Source organism: Myotis myotis, unplaced genomic scaffold (genome assembly GCF_014108235.1).
Source record: "Myotis myotis isolate mMyoMyo1 unplaced genomic scaffold, mMyoMyo1.p scaffold_m19_p_1, whole genome shotgun sequence".
Classification (NCBI taxonomy): domain Eukaryota; kingdom Metazoa; phylum Chordata; class Mammalia; order Chiroptera; family Vespertilionidae; genus Myotis; species Myotis myotis.
The window spans coordinates 14,535,269-14,562,732 of NW_023416313.1; the positions used below are offsets into that span (position 1 = coordinate 14,535,269).

Genomic DNA, 27,464 nt, shown 5'->3' on the forward strand with positions numbered 1-27,464 from the left:
CGCCTCCATCATAAGCTTTAAATTTTTCTTTCATCCTGTCTCACCCGGACTCAGCAAGTCCCCCGACACCCAGCCCGGCACCCTGTGCTCCCTGGTTTTCCAGATTCTGGGCAACAGTTACCAGGGTGGTGACTGCACGTGGTTAGCCCCTAGCTTCATCCTCAGCGCTGCAGCTGGGAAACTGGTACACCGCTCCGTAGAGACAACGCCATGATGTTGGCGCAGTTGCCTTCTCTACAAACGTCTGAATCAGGAACATCATTTCGATCTGGCACAGCGCTGGGCTGTGTAAACGTCTCCTACTTGACTACTTGCCAAGGGCCCGTTTTCCCACCCCGCCTTGTCGGAAGGGTTCCATGTGCCAGAAGAATAGTCTGACCATCGTGACAGCCCGAGGAATAGCTGAGCTCCCCACGTCCAGCCTCTGATGCAGGGATCTGGGCATTTGCAGTCAATGCAAACAACCAGGAAGGGGGAAGAGCACGGGAGCAAGAGTCATTGGTGCTTAAAAAAATGAAAACACGCCACTCTTCTCCGGTTCCCTCGGGGCTTCGTAGGAACGTCCCACCGCCACCATGTGTGGATGAGCTAGTTCACGGCAGTCCCTGGTGTCCGAGGCTGGGAGCCCTCAGCCCTGAGTCCCAGAATGTGCCCAAGGAGCTGCTGTGACACCAGCGCATTGTTCTCTAAGTGCTATTTATTGCCTCGATCCGCATTGCTTACAGTCTGGAAACAACACATACATTCATATTTGTGGCAAAACACCCACCTACTCATGACTTGGCAAACACAAATCATTAAAAAAGTAATACAGTACAACGATGATGCTACGTTCATGGCTACAAGTTGTGGGGTTACTCTTTGAGAGCCACTCCTGAAACCATTCACTTCCTATTCTCTGAAGAGAACCAGCTAACCAGGCAGAACATCCCCTGGACCCTCCACAAAACCAGATCCCTGTCCCCATGAGCTTCCCGATGGTCCACACCAGAGAGACCCATTTTGAAACCAGCCACCTGGGCCCCTGAGCGCAGACCCGGTCTATGGGATTCTACATGTCTGGCTCCTAAGCTGGTCCCTATTGTTCAGTGGGTCCTCCCCGCCCGCCCCCTCCCCCATTTCTGTGTAGAGGATGAGCCCCCTGTCAGCACATGTCCCCAAGGGAGCAAAGGACAGAGAGAGGGAGGAGTGTGTTGTCCTGAGTACCCCAGCTTCTACAATTTGCTGCTACAGCACCTTTGGAAGGGCTGTGCTGGCAGCAGCAATATCAGCAAATCAACAAAGCAGACGGTTACATGAGCAGGGAGGTAGGCAGGTGGGCAGGTAGGTAGGTTGCTATTCAATTACTTGAAATATTAAGTTGCCCAGGAGGCAAAGGCATGCATCATTCCAAGGGCCATCTCTAGGTTTCAAAGTACATGGAGACGTGTGTGAAGTCCTCCTTGACTCTACAAAATCTTAGTTCGGAAATTCTCATCAGATGGCAATACCTGTTCTATTGCTCTAAAGGACAGAATAGAAAGCACCATTCGGTCTTTGGCCCGTCGGCTGGCGACCCACACACTCAGAGTGGGCTCTGAGAAGCGACACATCATGGAGAGCATCAAACAGGCATTGTTGCTCAGGCCACCACGAGGGTCAGCGCTGAGCCATAAGAAGAGGAGACCTCCTTTGTCTCCCTCCTGGGCCCACAGCCCATGCTGGGCCTAGACAGGTGTCAGCGGAAGATTTTCTTTGTAGCAGAGGAAGCAATTCATCAAACATTATTTTGTTGACACGCCCATGACAAGCATTCATATGAGCCAATGCAAAAGCCAAGGTTCTGCTAGGAAGGGGGGTGGGGAGGAGGGGAGGGTCGGTCGGGAAATTAGGGTGGCCCAAAATAGCAATGCTGAGTGTTACCCGATTTTTAAACTTACCATCAGCACATCTTTTCAGCTGACTTTGGCTTTAAGAGTCCTTACCAGAAAGATAGCTAAAGTGGGGTGAGAAGGGCCCATAGTTTGTTTGGTCTTTTTAAAAATTTCATTATAAGAGCTGTCCTATCTTATCTGATTTTCTCCTTCCTCATTAAAAAAAAAAAAATCTCACATTACTTTCCTAGATGGTAAGAATTACTGCTGTACTCTTTTCTCAGGAATTACAGGCTTCCCTATGTCTTTTTAAGTGGGAGGATGAACATGGCATGCAGTTAGCCAGTAAATGCAATCCCTGATTACAATGTGAGTTCTAAAAGCTTGAACACGCCTAACTATTTCCCCAGTGCAGTGTTAACGTCAGACCTCTGAACCTGGCTCCCTTTTAAATATGTTTTCTCAGTTCTCTCCCGAGAGCTCGCGCTGTGTCCTTTAAATTCACCGATCACAAACTTAAGTCAACAACTATGTGTTCGAAAATCTTTGTTTTCCCTTTGAAACTGGACGCAAAAAAGAAATCCCTCCTGTCAGTGGAGACGGCAGTGAAGGAACGAGGCGCCTGCACGTAGATCTCCTTGAACTTCTTGAACAGCTGCTTCTCCTTGTCCCACTGGTATATCTGGGAGAACGTGTAGTCACTCCCCAGGGCCAGGTAGTGATTCTCTTTAAAAGAGAAGGGCTGCAGGGTCATGGCCCCCCGGGATGGGAGAGCCTGGATCTCCACAAACTGCTTATTGTTCCACCTCATGACCCTGGAGTCCCCGATGAAGCGGGTGAGGGACAGGTAGAGGGAGTTCTGCATTCGGAAGCTCTTCACGGCCAGCACATCCTCCATGTTGGGGATGTCGCTGTGGGGGACGAACTTCTTGGAGCTCTTATTCCACTGCAGGATGATGGGGACCTGGGAGCGGCTGGACAGGATCAGGTGCGATTTCCCGTCTATGTCGACGAACTCGGCGTCCGTGTCCCTGAACCACTCGTGCAGGGACTGGTAGGAGTAGAATCCTTTGCTGTTCCATTTATAAACCGTTGACAGGCCGGCTTTCGAGCTGTCGGCGATGACGAAGAACGTCTCGTCCTCGATCTGAAACAGCTCAATGTCGTTGGGCTTGGAAATGCGAGAGACTTCGATGTCTTGGAATTTGACAAACTTGGTCCAGCTCTCATCGTATTTGTAGATGTGAGAGCCGCCGAAGAGCTGGGCCACCACCACAAAGACCTGGTCGTCAATGAGGATGGCCTTACAGCCCACAATGGACTGACCTGTGCCCCAAAAGAGAGAAGAGGGGATTAGGGCAGCCGTGGTTAAGATGCTCCTCCACAGTGACACAGAGACCCTAGGGAACTGCCGGTGGGAACTTTATAATGGGCCAGCCCCTCTGGAAATCATTGAAAAATTAAACCATTGAAAAATTAAATATAGAATTACCATATAGTACAGAATGCCACCTCTGGACCCTTAGCCAGAAGAATTCAAAACAGGGTCTTAAAGAGATACATGTCCAGCCATGTCCATAGCAGCATTATTCACAATAGCTAAGAGGTGGACACAACTCAAGTGTCCACTGATGGGTGAATAAATAAACACATGTGGTCTACCCATCCAATGGGCTTTTATTCAGCCTTAAAAAGGAAGGACATTCTACCCAGCCAGCATGGCTCAGTGGTTGAGCATTGAACTATGAACAAGGATGTCATGGTTCAATTCTCGATCAGGGCACATGCCCAGGTTGCGGGCTTAATCCCCAGTGTGGGGTGTGCAGGAAGCAGCCAATCAATGATTCTCTCTCATCGTTGATGTTTCTCTCTCTCTCTCTTCCTCTGAGAAATCAATAAAAAACATATTTTTTTAAAGGAAGGAAATTCTGATGCATGATACAAATGGATAAATGTTGAGGACATTAGCCAAGTGAAATAAGCCAGCTCACAAGTAAACAGATAGTGTATGATTCCACTTTTATGAGGTACGTAGAGTAGTCATATTCATAGAAACAGGAAGGAGAGGGTGGCTGCCTGGTCTGGGAGGAGGGAAAAGTGGGGAGTTATTTCATGGGTGGAGATTTTCAGTTTTCCAAGGCAAAAAGGGTTCTTTTGGTTGCACAATAGTGTGAATGTACTTAACACAATTGAACAGTACACTTAACGTGGTTAAGATGGTACATTTTATGCTATGTCTAGTTTCCCATAATTAAAAAAAAAATCAAACCCCTTTTATAAATGGTGGCTCCATAGAAACATGTAAATGCTGGTCACCTGGGTCTCTGTGTCTTTAGAGGCAGGTGTACAAGTCAGGAAATTCACTGACACACCAAACGCATTGTCCTCATGATGTTCAAAAAGCACTTCCCAACTCCATAGGGCAGAACTGGCCATTAAATGGCCTTCCTTCCTTGGGGGTGGGAGGCAGTCACATGGTAGGAGTGAGGGCTCATGGGCAGGAGGAAACAATTTTAATAAGGGTGCTTGAAGACATTTGGCCTCTTCTGATGGCCGGAGCCAAAGGAAACCTAGATAGTCTGGCTCCTGCCTACACTCCACCAACAAGATACCAAAAAGCACAAAGAAGAAAACCAAAGTCATTGGTCCTGCAAATGCTGAAATGATCCTTAATATCTTGATATATTTCTTAATCATCAATCTATGCTCATATTCATTTGCACTTTTTTAAAAAATATATTTTATTGATTTTTTACAAGAGGAAGGGAGAAAGATAGAGAGTCAGAAACATCGATCAGCCGCCTCCTGCACATCTCCTACTGGGGATGTGCCTGCAACCCAGGTACATGCCCTTGACCGGAATCGAACCCAGGACCCTTCAGTCCGTAGGCCGACGCTCTATCCACTGAGCCAAACCGGTTTCGGCTCAAATGCACTTTTTAAAAATAAATTTGAGTTTATAGTACAAATACATAGGCTTCTTATTAACCTGTTTTCTCACTTGACCATGTTCACTTGTGAATAGTTTCCCATGTTATTTCCTCTTCTATAACTAGACTTTTAAACACTACACCGCATTCCACTGCATGAGTGCCCCATAGTTTGTTTAACTAATCTTCTACTATTGGACACTGCAGTTATTTCTAGCTTTTCATGATTGTAAGTAACATGCTTCCTCGTAGAGAAATTGTTTTTGGAAAACCATCTGGCAGTGTTCTTATGTGTTTGCTGAGTCAAACATTGTGCACATTTTTTAAGGCTTCTGGGTTTAAACTACCACACTGCTCTTCGAAAGCTGCCCGGGCTCCCGCCTGCCAACACTAACTGAGAGTGCACGCTCCTGGTCTCCCTCCTGCACCACCTGGCCCCGGAGGTGCCTGCTGCTCAGAGGCACCCAGAGGCCTGCCAGTCTCAGCCAAGGGGCATGAGAGACAGAAAGAACTGACTTCAGAAATGCCCCCTAATGCCTCTGCCTGGTGAACACTTCTAGCCCATGGAGCTGTCAGTAGCAGCAGAGCTCATCGTGTGTGTGTGTGTGTGTGTGTGTGTGTGTGTGTGTGTGTGTGTGTTTCCAATGACACAAGCCAGCGTCTGGCACCTCACAGGCCCACAACCAGCATTAGCCACAAGCACTGACATTGGCTCGTCCTGCACAAGAGCGAAGTATCACTCTGCTCCCACCTCCCATCATGGGGAGAAGGCAGAGGGGCCAGCTCATTCACCCCTCGCCACCTTCCAAGTCAGGAAAAAGAGAGAGGCAGAAACACGTGGGCCGAGAGTCCCTCTCTCGCCCCCCTTTTTCCTTTCATGTGGGCTGGGTTAGGGTCCGAAGCCTCGGCTTCCCTCGGCAGGTTCACCTGTGCGGCTCGGTGCTGACTCTGCACGTGGACGAGCGAGCAGGGCTGCTCTCAGGAATGTGAGCTCAGCACCAGGCGGCCAGATGGCCGACAGCAACGTGGCTCATCTGAATGGCCTCTCAATGGCATCTGCATGTGCGTCTCACAGACCTTCAGGGCTGCGAGATGAGGCTCATCACGACACTCCCTGCCTCCCACATCCCCGCACCTGCGGCGAAGCCACTCAGTGCCGGTGCCGGAGAGATTCCGAGGAGCCTCCCCTCCAGAAATTCCACCTCCATCCGCTTCTCGCTGGAACAGCAAAACGCTGCTCCATCTCCAAATCAGGACCCTAAAGGAAATGCTCTCGAGGGGTAACTATTGGGCCATTGTGATGCTGCTTATAAAGTTAGTATATTATCAGGTTGCACTTGATACACGAGAAGTCTTTGCAAGATTATTTTAACTTTACCCACTTATTTAAAAAGCAAGCAGACCCTCCATTTTTAGTAGCAGTAAAACACTGGGAGCCACCGCCAGCACTGAAAGAATCATTAACTAAGTCTTGCCCCAAAGGCCTGGGTTTAGAGAGCCATGTATTCTTATTTTGTTTGCATTTATTACGAGGAAGCAGTGATCATCGGGACCTGGCAAGGGGGCAGGAAGAACAGCTAGACAGTGGAGGTGTGTTTATGTGCATGATCACACACACGTGTGTATATATGCCGGCATGTATGTGTGCACATGTCCACGTGTGTGAGCATGCATATATGCACATGTACATGTGTGTGCATGAGCACACATACTTGTGTGCATGTGTTCATTACCATATTCATTAATAATCAGCTTAACAAAAAGCAAGGGCTTTTTAGCTGCTACAAAATTGGTGCAATCCAAGGTGCCATAACTGCTAAAGATCAAGGGGTTCTCGGAGTGACCTCTCACCTCTCCAGGAAAATGCCTCCCGCCATGTGTAACCCATCACTCTCTCCCTTTTCAAAAGGATCCCTGACAACAAACAGGATCACCACCTAAGGCTTCTGTTCTCACCAATAATGGACCATATCGTGAAAAATCAGAGATGAGGGTGGGCTGGGATGTGTCCCTAAAATCTAACCGGGTGAGAGAGCCAAGCGGTCCCGCGGTACAGCAGAGAACGTTTCTTCTCTCGCTGAAATTAGGCCAATACATCAAAGCCACACGCACCTGTGATATTGTCATAGCTCCGGAAATTCATTTCGATGTGGTCCCACTCCAGCACCATACAGTTCTCCATGCTGGGCTGGGCGATGGCCACGTACACGTCGTTCTTGGAGTTGAACGTATCCACCGAAACTGACTGGTAGGGCAATGTCTGATGAACAACAAAATCTGGGAATAGGTGTTTAAAGAGAAAGGCTCCATGAGATGTCCTGGGGGAGTCATCAACCACCTCTTCTTTCCTTTCATTGGTTCCAAAAAGGGGAGGGGGGACAGGAAAGAAGCAACGCTAACATCCCAGTGTGCTTGACTCTGGGAGATTCCAGAAGGTTCTGGCATGCATGGGAATCTCCAACTGAATGCACAGCTTCTGATACAGCTTCTTTGAGATAAACAGCTCGCAGGTTTGGCTGAAGGATCTCAATGTTTTAAACACATTTGGTGAGACCTGGATTTCAAAAAGGCCAGACAGAAGGGAAGCCACAGAACCACACTCCTGACACTACCCTGAAAATTCCTCCGTGAACCAGGGCAGCAATGGGCAGACTCATTTGGGGAAAGCTGTGTCTAACGCTCTCAGAAGAGCCGGGTAGTAAAGAAACCTGTTGCTGGGGTGGTTCTCAAGCTGACCTGGCAACGGGACCCTGTTATCACCTGTTAACACACTCCCAGCTCTGCATCACCCTGGTGGGGAGGCTGCCCCGGCAGGTTCACAATGAGAAGTCAGCCCCCAATGGCTCCTTGCATGCTTGGAAACCGAGCCAAGCCCTCCCATGCGGTCTCAGAGGTTTATAAAGACCCCGCAGCCCCCCCGCCCCGGGAAGGAAAGACAGTTACTGACTCCTGGGCCCAGTGCAATGAGTGACAGCTCTGCCTGGGGTCTGGACAGCTCAGCAAGCACTCACAGGAGGTCTGTTGCATTTTCAAGCAACAGAGAACCCGCCCAATCTGAGCAAGTGCTTAACTCTTACATTTAGTGGTAAATTTAAACTTCTCGTCCACATGACTGCCCTGAGCTACGACAGACTCACTGTACTATAAATCTCGGTAGGAAATGTACAGTTTTACCAAGGAACAGCGTGAGGATGCCCTCGGATGCCAGGACACTTAGTGTGTGGGGTAGCTGGAGAACTGATGAAGGGGGGCGGGGGGGAAAGGACACTAATAAAGTTTAAGTTCTTTCTTTAGCCAGAGAGCCTTCCACGTGCACTGCTTCCTGGCAGGTTGAGTGTGCCCCGGGGTAAAATGACGGTGCACGTCTGGCTGAGGAGAGTCACTCTATGAGAAAATCCTTGCCCCTCAACTCCCCACACTGTCCTTATTGGGGCCCCTCAAGTCCCACCTCCTCTGCAAAGCCTTCCCTGACCGCTCCAACCCCTGGGACTCTTCCTAATTCATTGGACACATAATCAGGCACTGCTGTTTACATCTTGTTACCCACACTGACTGACTCTTCAACACAGCATCAGCAGAGTCAGATTTGGGGACATGGGAGCGATCTTAGACCTTGAGTCATTGTACAGAGCCAGAAGCCCAGAGGGTGTGCACGTCTGGACATGGGCACACAGCACGGGGTGTCTCCTGAACACAGTGCTCCCTAAGGTCAGATGTGGGTCTTACACTTCTCACAGCCCCGTGGCATGAGCCCACAGCAGCCACTCGAGAAATACCTCTGACTGGGGAGCCTCATACAGCTGTTACACCAGAAAGGCAATAAGGGGACCAGCCACTCCATAGTGAGTCAAGAGGGACAGTGCTGAGGGAACAGGGCAGGAAAGGATGCAGAGCAGCTGAGCAAGTGTTGGAGTAGGAAGCATGGTGACAGGAAGAGCAGGCAACAGGCAGGGACAGGGAAGAGGGGCAGGGCTGAGGGAGTGAGGGCAATGAGAGGCACCAGGAAGAGCACTGTGCCTGGGGTCAGACCACCTAAAACCACTGCCTGCACTGGAGACCCTGGGTGCACACTTCCCCTTACAAGGCCTCAGTTTACCTATCCACAATGATACTTACCTCCCAAGCTTAATGGCAGAGGGACACATTGGGTAACGTTGCCAGAAATGCCTGCCTCAGGGCTAGCATATAGCAGCTGCTTAATAAACATGGAACTAAGGTCCAAGAAAGGACAGTCCACCTCCTCTGTCCTCGCCACCACCCCTGGCCTGTCCCTTGGGGGAGTGTCCATTTTAATGACATCTGAGATAAGACGCCAGAGCTGTGACTCCACCTTCCCACTGAGTGACCTTGGGGAAGTTCCTTACCCTCTCTCTGCCCCGGTTTCCTCACTGTATGTTACGATTCGTACTCAATTAGAACTGTACGTAGCACACAGTTAGTGCTCAAGGCACGTTACCTCTCAGAGGTGGCCCTCCCTGTGTACAGCAGGCGCTTAATAAAGGCTGCTGGCTTAATAAGTGTAGGAGCGCTGGCTCATTCTGAGGACTGGGGTGGGGAGAGGATGGGACTGAACGAGTGATGCTTGCAGGTGTGGGGAGAAGAGGGAGAAGCAAAGAGGAGGCTGCCTCTGTACCCCAACAGCAAGAAGTGGCCAACGGGGTGGGGACAGGTGGCAATCATGGATGAGGTACCCTCCCCCCACCCCAGGGAGTGGACTATCCAGAAGTGCTGGGGCTCAGGCTCCCCTCTACACTGTAGTCTGCGACCTTGGGCAAGAAAATAATGAGGATGAGTAAAATGAGGGGGATGTTTATTTCGTAGGTGGTCGTAGAGACTAAATAAGAGTGTGCACGTAGTGACAGCACAGAGCCGTCTGTGGACATGCCTCAGCGGTGTCGGATATGTAACGATACAGTTCCATGTAGCTGGACAGTCGTAGTTCCAATGATAACGTTATGCTGCCTGCATGAAGATAGGGAAGAGCCCCCACCCTCCACCAAAACCCCAAATACCAGCGCTGATCAGCCAAAGAGGAAGAGAAAGCATCAGCCTCAGTTCTTTCCTGTTGGCACGCGCAGGACCCGCGTAGAAGCCAGAAAGCGCTGGCCGAGGCCACAGGCTCCGGGGCTCTGTGCTCACAGGTCGCGAAATGGTAGCCGGCCTTGTCCGCTTCCTTTCCCGGAGTTAGCAAAGGACTCTGGGGACACAGGTGCCCTCTCCCTCTCTTCATTACAACCCGGAGGCCTGTAAACCACTCCTCTACCCGGGGGCATTCGTCTAACCCAGGTCTGCAGAAGCTTCTGAACACGCGTGCGGTGCCTGTAGCGGCTTGTTCTAGTCAGGCTCCCGACCGCACGCTGGCTTCCCAGAAACATGAGCGTCTGCTTAAAAACGCAGGTCACTGAAAGTGCAGGCCCCAAAGTCAGCTTTTTATTAACGATTCCCAGAATGAGAACAGAGCTGCCAGACTGGAGAGCATTTTACAAATCTGGCCTTCAATGGTCTGATTGTCATTTATTTTCCCAAGCATCGGTTTCATCATATTTTGTAAAAACTGAGTATCTTGCACAACACAGACTGTTAACTCATTTGAATTAGAAATCGAATTGCTAATAGGAGACCCCTTTCTCCCTCCACAACCCCTCCTCATAAGAAAGGAGGAGAGAGCCTGGCCGGCGTGGCTCAGTGGTTGAGCATCGACCTATGAACCAGGAGGTCACGGTTCCATTCCCAGTCAGGGCACATGCCCGGGTTGTGGGCTCGATCCCCAGTGTGAGGTGTGCAGGAGGCAGCCGATCAATGATTCCCTCTCATCATTGATGTTTCTGTCTCTATCCCTCTCCCTTCCTTTCTGAAATCAATAACAAAAAAATAATAAATAAAAAAGCAGGAGGGAGAGAAGGAAAAGAGAAAGAAACAGGTGGAATAGAATGATCAATACATGTGAGCTTGTGTGCATGGGGGGGAAGGGACTCAAATTTAAATATTCATCCATCCTCGTCTTAATTTATCTTTCACAAGCAGCAAGCGCACAGCCACGTGGAAAGCTCTGGGAGAATGCGCACATGGATGTGACACCAATTTACTAGCGTTTAAGTATTAGTGGGATCTCTGCGAAAGCCTGCCACTTCCATTCACACTGGATTAAGTTCATGATGTCAGTGGGACTCTTCCAATTCGGGCACGGCTCCCCCTGGAATCAACAGATTTTTACCTCGCTATTTATAGCACTTGAAGAAAATAAATTATACATGATGCCTATCCTACTGGGAGAGAAACTGCACATTAATGCATTATTTCTCTTTGCATTTTCATCAGCCCTGAAACAGGGCAGCTAACAGGACCATTAGGATGCAAAATTCCCTCCCTCTAAGGAATTTAGTGAATTATCCACCTCACACGGGGAATCATGAGCAGGTAACAGGGATTTCTGAGGTGGATAAAAATAGACTTGAGGCGGAGGGTTCGGGAAGGACTGTGATTAACCTAGAGAGCTGAACACAGTCCAGGGTGCTTCGAGGTGCTAACTACACCCCTGTGCTGGGAACAGGGTAATAACAGTACCCTCCTCTCCCTGGGAAGAACAGTGTCTGCCTCCCCTCCTCCACCTCAAGAACTTACTCTTTTCCTGAAAATCTGGGCCACGAAGGAAATAATACACTAAGAAGATGTGCTCCTTGCTGAGGGTGCGGTCATTCCCATGACCTAGGAATGGGCTTTTCCTCCTCCTCGCACATTTCCTCTCAGCCTCTAATAAAGCCCCAGACGATGAGGCTTTATCTGAGCAGGAGATAGGAGCCCAAAACTCACAATCTGTTGACCTATGTTCTTACCAGGCAGGGACTCTACTTGGGGACAGGTTATAACCCGGCTGTGCCTTTTTTCATGATGGAAGACCCTGGGAGCAAGAGCCCATTTGTCCATGATTCTTTTCTGGTGTTTTTGTTAATCCTCACCCAGAGATATTCTTTCCATTGATTTTTTAGAGCGTGGAAGGAGGAAGGGAAGTGGGGGGGGGGAGAGAGAAACATTGATTGGTTGCCTCCCACAACCTCCCAAACCCTGCCAGGCATTGAACCTGCAACCCAGGTACATGCCCTTGACCAGGAATCAAACCCGTGACTCTTTGGTGCATGGAGCCGATGCTCTAACCACTGAGAAGCACCAGCCAGGGCCATTTGTCCACGATTCTTAAAGGGATAAAACAATAGCAAAGATAGAATCCTCATCTTCCTGTTACCAGGGAGGTGGGATGACTTCCTTGATTTTAATAGGAAGCTGTTTAGCGAAGATCTATATAAGAGAGAGAATGCCCTAAAATGTGTTAGGGACTCACACTGATTCTGGGTTTATGACAGATTTCAAGACCTGGCCACCTTGGTTCCAAGTCTCCTCCATTCCCATGACAATTCTCAGAGCTTGGGTGGTTTTCATAACCATCCACGGGACTCTAAGCTCAGAAGTAAGGTTGTCTCGTGTAAATTATTCCCAAGTCTCCCGGTCCCTCTATGGCCCGTGTCATTTCTCTCAGAGCTTGGCAAACTTTTCTTACACTATGGCCAGGCGTGACTAGAACAATGGAAAAGCTGCTAACTTCACCTGGGGGTTAGAGAACTCTCCAGAAAAGCTGGGGAAGAGGTAGAAACAGCCCCAACGAGCTTTGGTTTAGCATTTCATACCCAATGGCCTTGAATGCCACCTTTCGGTGCAAATGTCATTGACTCGACCTCTGATTTTTTGCACTGCTCCACAATACAGCGAATAACCTGCGTGCAGCCTCGCTGGCTAAAGGGCACCTGCCAATTACACAGCTGAATAAGCCCTGTTCTGTGATGAAAGACAAGGTCATTTCCATAAGAGTCAGGTTTCCTCTCAGAAAAGAACAGGACTCGTAAGGGCCCTTATGTACAAAGACATCTGGAAATAATTTTTACTTTGCGAGTGTTTGTTTATTTGGAGGACTGGCCTACATGGAATATTTTGTCCTGCAAGTTCTTTTGTCTTATGAGTTTCTGTAACTATGGTCTGAGTTCTCATTCCTGCTGCTCCTACTGACATGCCCTGAAGCCCTGTAGATACCAAATCTCAGCCTGTTTACATTTCTAAGTCTGATAAAGCAGGTTTCATACTGTGGATTGATCTTCTCTCCTTTAAAATCTGGTATTAGCCCTGGCTGGTGCCGCTAAGTGGTTAGAGCATCAGCCCACGCACCTAGGGGTTCAGGGTTCAATTTCCAATCAAGGATATGTACCTGGGTTGTGGGTTAGCTCCCTGCACCCTGGTTGGTGTGCATGTGGGAGGCAACCAGTTGATGTGTCTCTGTCACCTCTCTCTCTCTCTCTTTCTCTCTCCCCCTCCCACTGCCTTCATCCACTCTCTCTGAAAAACTATGGGAAAAGTATCCCCTGGTGAGGATTAAAAACAAAATCTGGTGCCAGAAGCTGTGGCAACTCCATCTAAGCCTTTCACATGGAGACACTCGCCGGCTCTCTACAAGATGTGCAGAGTTGAGGCAGTTAGTATTTTAATTTTATCTTCATAGCCTAAAAATGTATCAACTGGAACCTGAGGGGTGTCCTGGAAAACAAAATCAAACTTTACATTTTCCCCTCAATGTGAGTTTCTCCTTTTGACAATTAACTCTTAACTTATATTTCTACTTTGCCATTGGTTATAATTTACCTAGTTATCTCTTTTTAGATGGGACTACGAATGCAATTTATAGATTTTAAAGTCTCACATTTGCTACTTAAATTTTCAATAAAATTCATGTAATTCAATCAAGAGAACAGACGTTTAGGCCTCTCTGCACTGGCTCTCTAAGGAAACCCAAACTGACCTGAAAATGTTTTTATGCCAAACTCACCAGTTTATATTTGACTTTAAAAAGAAAAATCTTTAGAGAAATTTAAATTTTGTAAAGAATCAAAATTAAAGCCAGTGCAGTTAACAAAAATCTAAACTGTTGAGATATTTTCCTTACCACATCAATGCATACCTTTTGGACCTTAAATTTCGCCTAAAATAACTTAAAAAGTTTTTGCAACCACTTTTCTCCAGTCCCTGTTGACAAGTTAAAGGGAAAACACAGGGATTGTTCTAATTAACCGCCTTGGTGACAGGGGTTCTGCATACCTGTAGTTGTGCATTCGTAGTCAAAGCTGGTCACATCATTTAGCTTCTTCTCCTGATATTCCGGGGGACCGATACACAGCACGTCCGAAACGGTGGAGTTTGTCATCTTCAACCACAGATACAGCCACTTGGCTTTGCAGTCGCATTCAAATTTATTGCCCCTTAAATCTCTAAAAAGTAAAACAAAGCACAGGCACAGAGAAACAGACATGCCTCAAGTGTTTGGGCACTGATATGAGACTCCAGAATTATTAATATCTTGATATATTTAATACCCCAAAATTGCAATTTAAAATTTTTCTTATATTTAATGCATCCTATTTCTTGTTCTCATCACTGACTTTATTTAATAGTCTTCAGTGCCTACGGTTTTAACTGGTTGGCCTACAGCGAACTTTCAGAGCTAACATACCACCGTTTCTCCAAACTCTCTTGAAACTGTCGCCATGCCATGCTGGACACGGGAGCGATGACACAGGTTCACACCAACACAAACAGGACATTCCAGGAAACCAGTTTTCACAAACACAATTGAAACACTAAGATCTTGTTAAACTATGTCCAGTGAAAAGTGACAAACACTAGAAGGTAAATCGGATGGATACGCTATCTCAGGGAAGGAGCCTAATGCTACTAAGGATATTCTAAAATGGCACAATCCAACCCCACACAGACTCCACGCTGTTTCCCAGTGGGCACGGCTGTCATAGGTTTTTGAGCTACAACGTAAGAGAAATGCAGCAAAGGGGTGAGAGAACTAAATGGCATGATTTACTGGGGCACAAGCACAAGTGGACACAAACTTGATTTTCATTACTTACAGTTCAATCAGAGAGTCTAAATCACTGAAGACATCTCTTGGGAGTGCTTTTATGTGGTTATTGGCCAAAGAGCTAGAACCAGAAAGTAACATTTTAATGCGGTTATTATCTTCATGCCCTGTTACTCTGAAGTTCCTCAAATAAAGTCATGATTTCAAACAGAGCTCTAATCCTCTTCAGCACAACATGGTTCCAATTTTTGGCTTTGGTCATCAATACTGAGATAAAGAACTGAGTTTAGTTACACAAAAATAATGTAAATGGTGGGGTACAACATAAGTCTTTTGTTTTTAAAACCAGCATTTATTAAGCTCTTGATATACATTGGTTAGACCTCAGGTAGCACTCATGCTTTCAGAATAAAAGCCACAGTCCCTTTGATGTCATGCAAGACCCTCCATTGTCTAGTTTACCTCCATTCCCACCTACTGATGGGACATCTTAACCACCAAGATCCAGCTGCACTGGGCTCTTTGTTATTTCTCAAACAGGAGAAACACAGCCCCAGCTCAAGGCCTGAACTTGCTGTCCATCTGCCTAGAATGCTCTTTCCCCAGATACCCCACAGCTCACTCCATCACCTTCTTACATCTGTCCGCAGCTATCACCACCTTCCCTGACCTCTACACATCTCCCTCCCCTGCTATGTTCCTCATTGCACTACTGTTACTTGACATACTATACATTTTATTTATCTACTTGTTTATTGACCGTGTATTCATCCTAGACGTAAGCAACATGAGGAAAAATTTGTTTGTCCACATCTGTATCCTCAGCTCATAGAACATTTCCTGGCATATAGTAGGTACCAGTAAAACTTTGTTGAATGAATTATGCATTAAAATGACAATGATTTTTTTTTTAAAAAAAGGATGTACATTCATGTACCAAGAAATTCCCTAGGGTCCATTTAAGTGAATTCTATCACTTGTCACTCTAAGAAAGGACTCAGTAAATATGCTTTTACTTAAAGACCCTCAGCTCTAACCCTGACAATAATATTAATCTCAACGAACCCCATTTAGGGAATGAATGATGGTGATCGATTTTGTTTTCTCATTAACAAAGGTTGACCAGAAGCCATTCTGCATTTTTGCTGTTAGTTTTTAAGAACTTTCTAAAACATCTTAGCGCCCCCCTCCCCTCTTCCAAAAAAAGATTCTGAATGAGCACCATCAACTCTTTCTCGGATGATTCAGGATTCTGCAGTGCCCTGTCACCATCCTGCTAAAGATGGATGTCATGGGGCTGGGCTGTTGACGTTGAAAGATGCTAGGTGTTGAAACGATGTACATCAAGTCTGTGATTTCCCTCAGGCATTGTGTTCTAATATGACTCAGCCAAGAAACTGATGGCTACATTTTTTTTCTTTACATGAGTACAAAAAGCAAAACTATAAATGAGAAACATGTAGGCAATTCATCACCAAATATATATGTGTATATGTTTATATATGAAATATGTATATGAAACATATATGAAATTAGTCTTCTGTAGCATCATAATGACCCATCCCAGAAAAAGGAATTAAAAAAATGAGTGCTCCTCCTTAGACTCAACCGTAATTGAAAGTTTTGAGTCCATTTTTTAAAATGTTCCACATTTTCTTTTTCTTTTTTAAAAAATATATTTTTATTTATTTCAGAGCAGAAGGGAGAGGGAGAGATAGAAACATCAATGATGAGAAAGAATCATTGATCGGCTGCCTCCTGCATGCCCCCCACTGGGGATTGAGCCCGCAACCCAGGAATATGCCCTTGACTGGAATCGAACCCAGGACCCTTCAGTCTGCAGGCTGTCACTCTATCCACTGAGCCAAACTGGCTAGGGCCTTTGAGCCCATTTTTAACCAACCATTCCAGCTTCAAGATACTAACAGAATATGGGGAGACCTCTTTCCATCTAGGTAACCACAAATAATTAAAATATTATTTCTTATATTTGTTTAACCTTTATTTTCTAAATGATTTATCTGTACATTTTTAAAGATATTGGAAAATAGACTGAATATGTAATCAGACTGAACAGCTTTTTTGACATTAGAAAAGAACATGTTTATTTTGATTTTTTTTTCTGGTTAATGGTCCCTTTACCTGAAAAGTAAAGTAAAAACTTTTTTTAGATAATTAAAGGGGAATTTTTTCAGCTAAATTTCTTTTTTTGCTACTTGAACTGTATCGTATTAAAGTGATAAGAATATATGGGATATTCGAGGCCAAAAAAGCAGACTGTTCAGCAACCGTTCCAAGCGTTCAATTTGGATTTCAGAAGCTGAATTATTTAGATGGACCATCCACCCCACTCACAGTCAGTGCATAACATCTCACTTTCCACTTCATTTTATCTACAAATTCATGGCACTTACTTCATTTCTAAAACTACTTAACAGCAACCTGTCCCTTGGGCTTTACGGACTGCTGGAAACAACTGTCCTAGATTTTACTTACAGATTGGCACTGCTCCGTCAGGGCCCTGAAACCTGACCCGTGTTTCTTTACATGAAATTGTGACCCTGCAGGTGTTGGAAAAGTTCATAAAGGATAAAAATCAGACACTTAAACAAGCAAATTCCAGGCAATAATTTCCTTCATCATGGGAGTAAACTTTAGAGAGCTGATATGTGGTCTTGGCTCAGAGTTTAAAAAAAAAAAAAAAGAAATGGAAGGACCAGTTCATTCTTAAACAATGTACTAAATCAGTGATGGCGAACCTTTTGAGCTCGGCGTGTCAGCATTTTGAAAAACCCTAACTTAACTCTGCTGTATCACATATAGAAATTTTTTGATATTTGCAACCATAGTAAAACAAAGACTTATATTTTTGATATTTATTTTATATATTTAAATGCCATTTAACAAAGAAAAATCAACCAAAAAAATGAGTTCGCGTGTCACCTCTGACACGTGTGTCATAGGTTCATCATCACTGTACTAAATGCTTTAATGACTACATGCATCTCCAGCCCAGAGGAGTCCACCTGACTTGCCCAGGAGTAGAGTACTCATGGAAAATCCAGGTCAGTAAGGAACGCACAGGTCAACCAGTGAATCTGAAAGGATGTCCTGCTGGCTTAGCCCTGTGCTAGATGCTGGACGAAGAACACAGCTAATGAAAGATCCTCACGGGCCCTCCCCTCAGGGAGCTCTCACTGCTGATGGGGAGATAAAACTAACACCATGAAATTGCACCGACCAGTGTGGCCCGAGTCTACGGTAAGGTGCTGGGTGTGTGGAGCCAATAGGGAGGCTACAGGAGGAGTGAAGGGGAGACTCACATGGCTCCACGTGGGAGATAGAACTTAATCTAGACTTTGAAGAACAAGCAGATCCCAGGAGATCGTGGGCAGAAGAAAGAGCACCCAGGGCCAGAGAAAAGATGTGAAGGAAAGCCAGGAATGGGATGAGTTGGGTATGCATGGGACCCCCCTGAGAGCCCAGTGTTCTGAGGACATTTAGGGAAATGAGGTTGAAGAGCTGGGGATAGAGGGTGCCTGGTTGGCTTGACTGTCGGGTGGCAATACATGCCAGAATGGGTGTATTAGTGCATCCGATGCACTCTGGACCCAAGCAAGGGAATCCTTTGTTCTCTCTGCATTTCACACAGAGAAGGAGGTGCCTCGTACACATATGTACATCTGATATACACATATGGTCGTGTGTGCAGATGCACAAGCATGCACACACAAACGCAGTTATGTAGACACATTTAGAGAAGTCCATACACCCATGGGCACACGTGTAAAAGCTATGCAAATATACATGTACAGTACCTGCACGTTCTCACCTGTTTCCAGACCAAGAACCATAGACAACAGGTCAAATGAAAGTTGACATCGGGGCTAACTCAGTCTCATGGGCTTTGCTTTAGGTTCACAATCTGCCCAGAGTCTTTGCTCAAAACAAAGCCCCTCATTCCTGACTTCTGGGAACTGGCTTATCTGGCCACAGCTGTTCCTCTCCAGATGCCCACAGCTGTCTACTTAGCAGACTCTGTCTGGCCACCCAAACTGCCAAGGCTGCTCAGCATTCCAGGGAGAAAACTGAGACTTCTTAACGATTGGAGGAAGGGAACGAGGTTGTTGGTGATGGTGATGATGATGATGATGATGATGATGATGATGATGACGATGATATCAATGCTGATCATACCTGGAGCATTTACCTGGGTGATTGGCTGATGCTTTGCAAGCAAGCATTAACCACCATGTGCGACAGTCCTCTGGGCTCAGTATCATCATCCCCAGATTAAGGATGAGGAAACAGGCTCAAAAAGGCTAAACACCAATAACAAATGATGGCCTTGAGGTTGAACCCAAGTCTGTGTGACTCTAAGCCCATTGTCTTAGCCTCTACAGGAATGCAGGGATTGGGCATGTGGGTTGAATTTGCTGGGGAAAGAAATCAAAACGTTCACAGGAAGGAAAGTAAACCTGGAGCAATTATGCCAACAGGAGTCGGACGCTCTGCAGGATGACTCTGCTGATGCGGATGTTTGGACCTCCCACTCTGCTCCCTCATCTCCTGACTTCGTGAGCTTGAACTCAGGCAGAGCCTCTGCTTGGTAGGATTCCAGAACCAAGTGCTCCCTGAGCCCGGGGACAGACACTTTTGCCCACATGGGGGTTTGATGTAAACTCTTTAGATGCTGTATCAGGCAGGGTGATACACGCCGAGGATACCACCCCTCCTGCCCAACACCCCAGCCAAAGCCTCCCATTTTCTCACTTCTCTCTGTACCACACATGAGCTGACTTTGGGGACAAGACATGGTATCTTACCCAAACACAAAATATCCATCACACAAACGGGGCCCGGTTCCTGGCTCATAAATGGCTCCTACCAAGACAATGGCTATCTTTACATGTTCATAAACGCAGTCCCTATTTTTTCCACTTTTCTACATTTGTTAAGTGTGTGCACTTGCTTCATTCTGATATGTCAATTCAAATCAATTTGTTTAATTTTCTTCCTCCAGAAAGCTATTAAAAATCCCAGAGAGCTTAGCTTAAGCTGCCGATTAATCCAACATAAAAGAAAAAGCTATTTGCATTCAAATTTGAGGAACCGCAAAAAAAGTCTCTATTCCACTTTGTCCTAATTCTGACCCTGCATTCAACCTTCTTCTATGAGTCTGTAAGTGTCAGTTCCTAAATCTATAAAATGGGGACTCACAGATTATCTTGAAAAATAAAGAGAAGAAGGCTCACTAAGCACACAGCCCTGAGCGTGGCACAGAGTAGGTGCACAATACACGTCAGTTTCCTCCCCATCTCCTCCGTCACTCACATACGTAGCCCCTGGAAGCAGAGTGCTCCCTATTTGACATGCAGTCATGTGGTCCATGATGACAATCCAGAATGATGGAAAAGATAATCAAGACAAGTGTGTCTTTATTATCGTGGGCTGATGATCGGTCCATAATATAGAAACCTCTAGGGCAACCTGGAAATTAGTTTCATTTAGACGATGTTACAATATGGACAAAACAGTCAAGAAAAAGAGAGGCACCAGGAAGTGAATCTTACTTTGCACCTTAAAAGATTGACACTTTTCACAGGACTTACAGGTGAGTCAGGTCACGGAGGCCACGGAAGGCATTTCTTGAAATCGTTTCTATTTTGTTCCCTTCGATGAACCTAGAAGAACAGCAGTATAAGCAAACGGAACTTTCCCAGCTTAACAGCTCTAGGAAATGATATTGGCATGCGTTTGAAATAAAATCTAAAACATGGACACAAGTGTTTGCTCTCCAGAGCAGCATGAACGTCTTCAAATTCAGAGTTGGCAACATGCATAGAAACATGTTTGGGGGAAAAAGAAGAAAGCACTCGACCAAGGCAAGAATGTTCAAATCTCTGCAGGCCTGGAATGTTCCCAGACATCAACCCTTCTTACATTTCACGGCCTGGCTACTCATACGTTTGTTAACATCTTTGTCCCTTGAGGGAAGCCCGATGTTTCACATCTCCTTATTAAAGTTCTTGCTGAGGGAAAGTTCCATTAAACTTGGCTTCTGGCAAACTCTTGAGTTCATCGTGTCCTACACGGTCTAATCTCAGAACAAATTGGTGACGAGGCAGGGTCCTCTCAAGATCTCGAAGGCACAGGGAAATGGGAAGTATAATGACATTGAATGTGGGCCAAACTTCTTTCTCTGCGCTGAAACGTCCCAGGGCTTGAGCTAAAATCCTGCATTAATAATAACTCTGGCCATGCTATAAAGTCTTGGTGAGAAATATATGCACTACAACTATGCCCTCAGGCCATAGAGACCTACTGCTTAGTTTAAAGCAGGGGTGGGGAGCGTCATATAAGGCCCTCGAAATTATGTGGTCTGGTCCTGCCAAGGCATTAGGGATGAGTTAATTCAATGTTTGACCAAATATAACAGGCTAATTTCTAAGTTGATAATTTTGTGAGAACCTTGAATAATGTTATTAAGTTCCAAATGTCCCTTGGCAGAAAAAAAAGGTTTCCCACTCCTGGTTTAAGGCATCACATTTCATCAAATGGAAGAGGGTCTTTGATGAGATGGCCCAAGGGAGAGGCTTTGCACACGATGCCAGTAGTTAATGAAATAGTTCTTGCACTGAGAACTACTTCCCCATGCCTGCTTTTTAAAGATCAGGGGTCTATTCCATGACAGACTTCAGTATAAACTAAGCTGACCTCCTCCTCAATCACCTTGACACTAAGATGAACTGCTCATAAGAGAAAACTGGTAGCTTCACATTCACTCCCTGCATGGCCTGCTCACATGCTTTGAGAGAACCCAGCTGGACTCAGCGCTGCAGTCCTACCTGTCTTTCCATGTTAAGCATGCTAGCACAATGCCCTGAGAACACACACAGTATGTGCATCTGGAGAAACAACTCCAGAAACATCCTTCCTGAGGCCATACCATCAGCAGAGAGCTTCCTTGGACCTAGGATGTGTTCGGAATTCAAACATCTACCTGCTCACCTCAGATAAGAAAGCAGAGACAAGGCTTTAAAAACCCCTCTGAATGCCAAGTAAGGAAATCCCATCTGATAACGGGATTAATGTTATTACAAAGTTACACAAGACAAGGATGAAAGAATTTAAGTGGAAAAAAATACATTAGAGTGGGGGAAAGGCAGAAATCAGAGAGAGGGCAAAGCTCATTGCCTGGGGGGGGGGGGGGGGCGGGGCGGGGAACTGCACCTCTGAAAAGGGAAAAATAATCGTTCTTGAAAGCAGAAAAAAGAAAATTAGACCCTTGTCAGCAGCTCCCAGGGGATACTGCAAACAGGACATAGGCCAGCTGAATTAAAAACATGACATTGTATTCCCATACAGGGAGACTTTATTTAAAACTAAGTAACCCTCAGAATCCTTTCTGGCTGATCAGCAAATCCATGCCTCGTTATGAGAGGTAAAAATATCCAACACAATTTCCAATTGTGCTTTCTACATGGCAAATTAAATGTCAGCAGAGAATGAATGGATATCTTTCCTTCTTTGTTTCCTTTCCCCCTCTTTGCCCCCAGCCTCCTTCTGTCCCGGCACGTTTATACACAAGTGAACTGTAAAAGGTCAGCGCTGGAAAGGGAGTGGGGTTTTCTCCACCCCCAAGTTCTGTAAGAGATGCTGTTCGGCTTGGAAAGCGATACAGCAATTGTACTGATGGACCAAATGCTCAGCAGGCAGACAAAGCACAGCACTTACAGGTATTCGAGATGAAAGAGTCCAGCAAAAGCATCATCGCGGATGACGGTAAATGAGTTAGAATTCAGCAATCTGAAAAGAAAGGACAGGTTTCAATGCAGAGATGTAAACCCGGAGTCCCATAGTGAAGCATTTGTTTCTTTCCTATGTCCTGACCCATGAGCAAATATGGGTTCTTCTCAACCTAAGACTGGCCCATTAGATGCACAACCCAACTCGCAGATGCTGATAGAAAACAGCAAGTGAGTTCTCTTTGGCCAGATTTTCTGGTCACCCCCATTACTCCACCCTTTCTCCCCTGTGGGTCTCAGGGGAGACCCTGAGAGCTATTATTTCAAAGCATTCTAAAGCCAGCGCAACTAAATAGCCAATGAATCCTCAATTATACACTAGCAATCATGGAAGTAGAGATCTAAAAGGAACTAATCCAACTCCATTTTTAGAGAAATCTGAGCCCAGAGAAGTTAAGCAACTTCACCAACGTAACACAGCTGAGACCTAAATAAATAAAAATAAATAAATAATAAATAAATAGAAACCTTTCTACTATATTATACATTCCCATGAGAAATAATAATAAAAAAAAGTTTAGGAAATCTTCAGAATACTCTTTAGCACCAATAGTTTTTTTATGAGTCACACCTAAGTCTCCTTGGTAAAAGTTTATATGGAATAGATAGTTACCACTTAAGTCTATTGGGTAAAGTACCTAAAACTGTTTTTCTATTTATGGAAAGTATATTTTAATAGAACTAGAGTTATTAAGAAATTTCAGAATTTAATGTTATAAGTAGGTACATAACATTTCAAGAACAAAAAGATCAACAATCAGTCTACTTAGGATGAGTAGTGATCCATATTCCATTTCTTTATGTTTTTCTGTAGTATATTGCTTTTAATTCATCTCAAATTTATGAACCCAATACATACACAGAGAGTGTGCTATGTACTCATGACTTTGCCTGTCAATAATTTGCTTTTGAAAGTTGCTTTCTGGACATTTCATTAGCAAACATGAACTGACCTGGGCAACAGGGCAGGACATAGGCACTCGCCAAGAGGGGCTGGGATGTAGAACAGTTATGAGTGTGGGTTAGAATCCTGACTGTGATTTTGAGCAAGTTACTTAACTTCTCTGGGCCTCAATTTTCTCATCTGTCAAATGGGGAAATAAAGATTCCCTCCTTGTCAGGATAACAGGATGATTAAATAAAATTTTGCATATAAATGCATAGTATGCTTCCCAACAGTTTATGTGCTCAGTCAACTAGAAACACTGCTATTTCCAGAATAACATTAAGAGTTTAAACTGTAGGTTTTCTCTTAAAGTGAGAGAAACAGTTCATTTAGGTGAAGCTCTAGTCAAAATTCCATGGACTCACATTCCTAGTTGCCAGATGTGGGGTCTGGGATCTACAATCAAATCCTTGTGCCAGAAGAAAAGGGCACGAGCTAAGAGCCTTCAGCCCCAGCTTGGTGGGAACACCACAGCCCATGTTACCACTAAGAACCAGCCATGATCTACTCATGAGCTTGAGCATCTTAGGAAGAACTGATATCAAAGACGCAGAGATCGCTCCTCCCAGGACCACACCTCAGGGGACTCCCATTTTCAGGGAGAACTTGCCATACTCACAGCAGCTGCAAGGAAGGCAGGTGGGAAAACATTCGGTCCTTGATCTCGGAGAACGTCCCATTTACCAGGCTCCTGCAGGCAAGCGAGGAACAAAACAAGGCCTGGGTGGTTTGAGAAGTTATGGGCAGGATGGGCAGTCAGCCTTAGCCTCCACCTGCACTGCAAATGCCTCCGCTCAGGAATGAGTCTGGCCCGGGGCTTCTCGGGGGAGGAACAAGGCAGTCAAGTTTATGTCCCAAGGAACTGGATCAATATGAAAACCAGTCTGAACAACAGAAACCTTTACCATCAGGCTAGCTCCTTCCACAGACGTTATCTCAGCCAGGGTAAATCAATCCCCCTGCTTCCTTTTTCTCTACTACAGGAGGCCCTGGCTGCAAATGGATAATTACTTCACCTCTGCCCATGATTCTGTTTGTGTAGACACAGCCTTAATGTTGGCCCACGAAGCTCCAGAGTAGCATTAAGCGTTCCCCTTGGGAGCCCAGCTCTGAAAGACACTCGGAGCACTTCTGATTAAATGCACCATGAAAGCCTTGGGGGGGAAACTCTGAGACACCTGAACTTGGATGTGCAGCGGGAGGCAATGCCATCTGCCAGATTTAACGGTCTATGGGGGGACAAGAGGCTTGGCTCTATTATTGCCACCAGCACACCCCACCCCACCCCATCCTTTCTGGCCACAGCAGGACCTCAACACATGATTTCAGAATGACTTCAGTTGGCATGCAGAGAGAGTAAGCAGCTGCTGGTGTAAAGGATTTAACAAGGGGAATTCTAATTTCTGGGATCCTCCATGTCACCCGATTTAGCAAGATGAAGAACCAAAAAGGCCCTCTTTGCCTGCCAGCCAGGCTCCTAACTTTCTAAAAATGCAAACAGGAAGCCCTTCACTCCCGGGTCCAGGCCTCTGTGCCTTACCCAGGGCAGTGTAGTGCAAGAGGAAGTGCCCTGAGCATAGCAGCTCCACCTGGGAATTCCCTGCCTCTGCGTGGAGTGGGCATCCCCAGCACCTTGGCCTGAGCAGGGAGTCATGTCAGCAGGAGACATTTCCCAGCAGGAAAGATAGAGCCCGGAGCCCCTTCACAGCCATTAGGAGAGCTGGGCGTGGGGCTGGAGAGGCCCTGTGCCGGCAGGTTGAAAGCATCTCTTAGGAGGTGGGTAATGAGGTGGAGCCTTTTCCCATCAGCTCCTCCATCATTGAAAAAGCAGTCAATGTAATATGTGGTGCGGAGAGGGGGGGAGAAGCCGGTGTGGACTCGGGGCAGGAAGTCAGGCTGACTTCCAGCACCTGACCATGAGGCTGGGTGCCCCACCTGCCCCCAGGCTCTCCCAGCTCTGTGTCCCCTCTTCCAGGCTCCATGGGGGCATCCCCCTCCCCCTTCCGGAGGCTGTATGACTTGACTCAGTTCTTCCCATCCTGAGCTGTGCAGAGGTGTCGGGATGAGGCCGCGGTGTAAACCGCAGCCCAGACTTGAGGTGGGACAGTGAGGCCTCACCCTTCCTGGGTACACTCACTCCAGTCACGCTCACTGCATATGCATGCCCACACACCACACTGCCCCCGCCCCCCAACGCACACATCCTCTCAAACTTTAGTGCATCTCTGAATCCCCTGGGGACGCCACATGCAGACCCTCGGGCCCCACTCCAGAGCCCCTGCTGCAATCCACGCGGGCCCCAGAATCTGCACTGGCACAAGCTCCCCGCTGGGGGGGGGGGGTCCCATGCAGGGGGCCCGCGGGCCACACTCGGAGAAGCACTTCTACAGGGACTTGTCCGGGTTCCCAGACTCTGCATCTCGGTCCCCTCCATCCTCCCCAGGGCCCGAGACTCCACCCACAGCGCGCCCCCACCCAAACACCGAGAAGCCCGCTAAGGAGTGGGGTCAGGGCTGGAGGGTCCCACTGACTCACAGGGAGCTGATGTCGCCCGGCACGACCCTGGGCACCCAGGAAGAGCCCACGCAGATGATGGACTCCTTGGTGCAGCTGCAAGTGGCGGGGCAGCGCGCCAGCCGCCTCACCTGCGCGCTCGGCGGGACCAGGCACGCGGCGCTGAGCAGCAGCAGCAGCAGCTGCAGCCCGGGCGCCCCGCCGCCGCCCCTCCGCAGCGCCATGCCGGGTCCCCGGTCCCCGCCCCGGCCCCGGTCCCCGCCGCCGCGCCGCGCGCTCGGACCCGGCGCCTCTGCAGACCCGGGCGCCGCTCGCTGCTCCGCCGCCGCCGCCGCTGCTGGCGAGGACGAGGGCGCCGCGGGTGTGGGAGGCCGAGCCGCAGCCGAGCAGCATGCTGGCCGCCACCCCCACTCGGCGCCCCCCCACCCGAGCCCGGGCTGCTGGGCGGCCGCCGCTGCGCCCGCCGCACTCGCGCCCCGCCTGACATCAGCACTCGCGCCCGCAGCCCGCTCTGGCCAATGAAGACTGCGGGGCGGGCGCCCGCCCCAAGAGCGAGGGGGCCGCGCCCCGCCCCCCGGGCCACCACCCCCCCGGACCCTCCCGCACCCTCCCCGGGAGCTGCGGGAAGAGGAAAAAGTTGGGTAACCTTAGAGGAGGGGCCGGACTTGGACGGAGACTCCCCTGGGGCCCGCGGAGGGGTGAACCGGGTGCCCGCAGTCCCTTATCAACTCTTTTTGCTTTTTGCCGGGCCAAACCTGACCAGGTGGGCGGGGGGTGGGGGGGAGGGGGGGAGTAGGACCCAGGAACTGGCTTGAAGACGGGGGAGGGAGATTTCGTCCTGGGTGCTTTGAAGAGTGCAGAATGTTGAGCAGCTTTTAAAAAGAAGAAATGAAACGAATGCTGCCATAGAGCTGGGCGGGATGGCATCGCTTGTCATTTGCGGGGAGGGGGGGGCGGGCAGTGGGGTCTGGCTGCCATTCCCAGGACACCCGTGGGGTCGCTGAAGCCAGCCACCTTCCCTGCGGAAGGGATGGCGAAAAGAAAGCCTGCCACGGCAGTGTGCGCCCCTGCTCCCTGGGCCTGCCTGCTGCTTGCTGCAGAGCTAAAAAGGCAGGGAAAGTTTCCCCTCACTCCATGCTCTCTGGCACCCCACCCACCCCAATTAAAGGACTGGGGTGCTTGTTAACAGAGAGTTCGTGCATGATGCATTCTAGGCGTTGTTCATTTCATCTTTCCTATTAATATTCTTGATTTACTGGTGAGGAAACTGAGGCACAGAAAGCACCAGTAACTGGTTGGTGGTTTAGGAGTAAATGGCTGGGCAGAGGTGGGGATTGGAGCCTGGGATGGGAATAGGTAACCAGGCCCTACTGAGCTTCACCCTCCTGCATTCTGCATGTTGGCTCCACTGAGCTTGCATCTTATTACCGCAAGTTACTGTCCCCTGGGGAAATCAAAGAAAATGGCCAAAGCACAGCCAGAATGATGGTTAATAGCCCGAACGGC

At 47.5% G+C, this 27,464-nt stretch overlaps 1 protein-coding gene across 2 annotated transcripts; it reads right to left on the reverse strand.

Annotated features, from left to right (window-relative positions):
* Positions 1–40: 40 nt before the first annotated feature.
* Positions 41–26,427, reverse strand: LGI2 (leucine rich repeat LGI family member 2). 2 transcript variants are annotated; one of them, XM_036330279.1, is made up of 8 exons: positions 25,980–26,427; positions 24,064–24,135; positions 22,428–22,499; positions 20,303–20,374; positions 14,740–14,811; positions 13,919–14,088; positions 6,896–7,060; positions 41–3,179 (listed from the first exon to the last, which is right to left on the reverse strand). In XM_036330279.1, exons 1-8 carry the CDS (start codon positions 26,180–26,182, stop codon positions 2,362–2,364), a joined length of 1,644 nt encoding a protein of 547 aa, XP_036186172.1. In that variant the 5' UTR covers positions 26,183–26,427; the 3' UTR covers positions 41–2,361. The 2 variants fall into 2 exon arrangements, with proteins under 2 accessions (XP_036186172.1, XP_036186183.1); XM_036330290.1 differs by lacking the exon at positions 20,303–20,374.
* Positions 26,428–27,464: the final 1,037 nt, after the last annotated feature.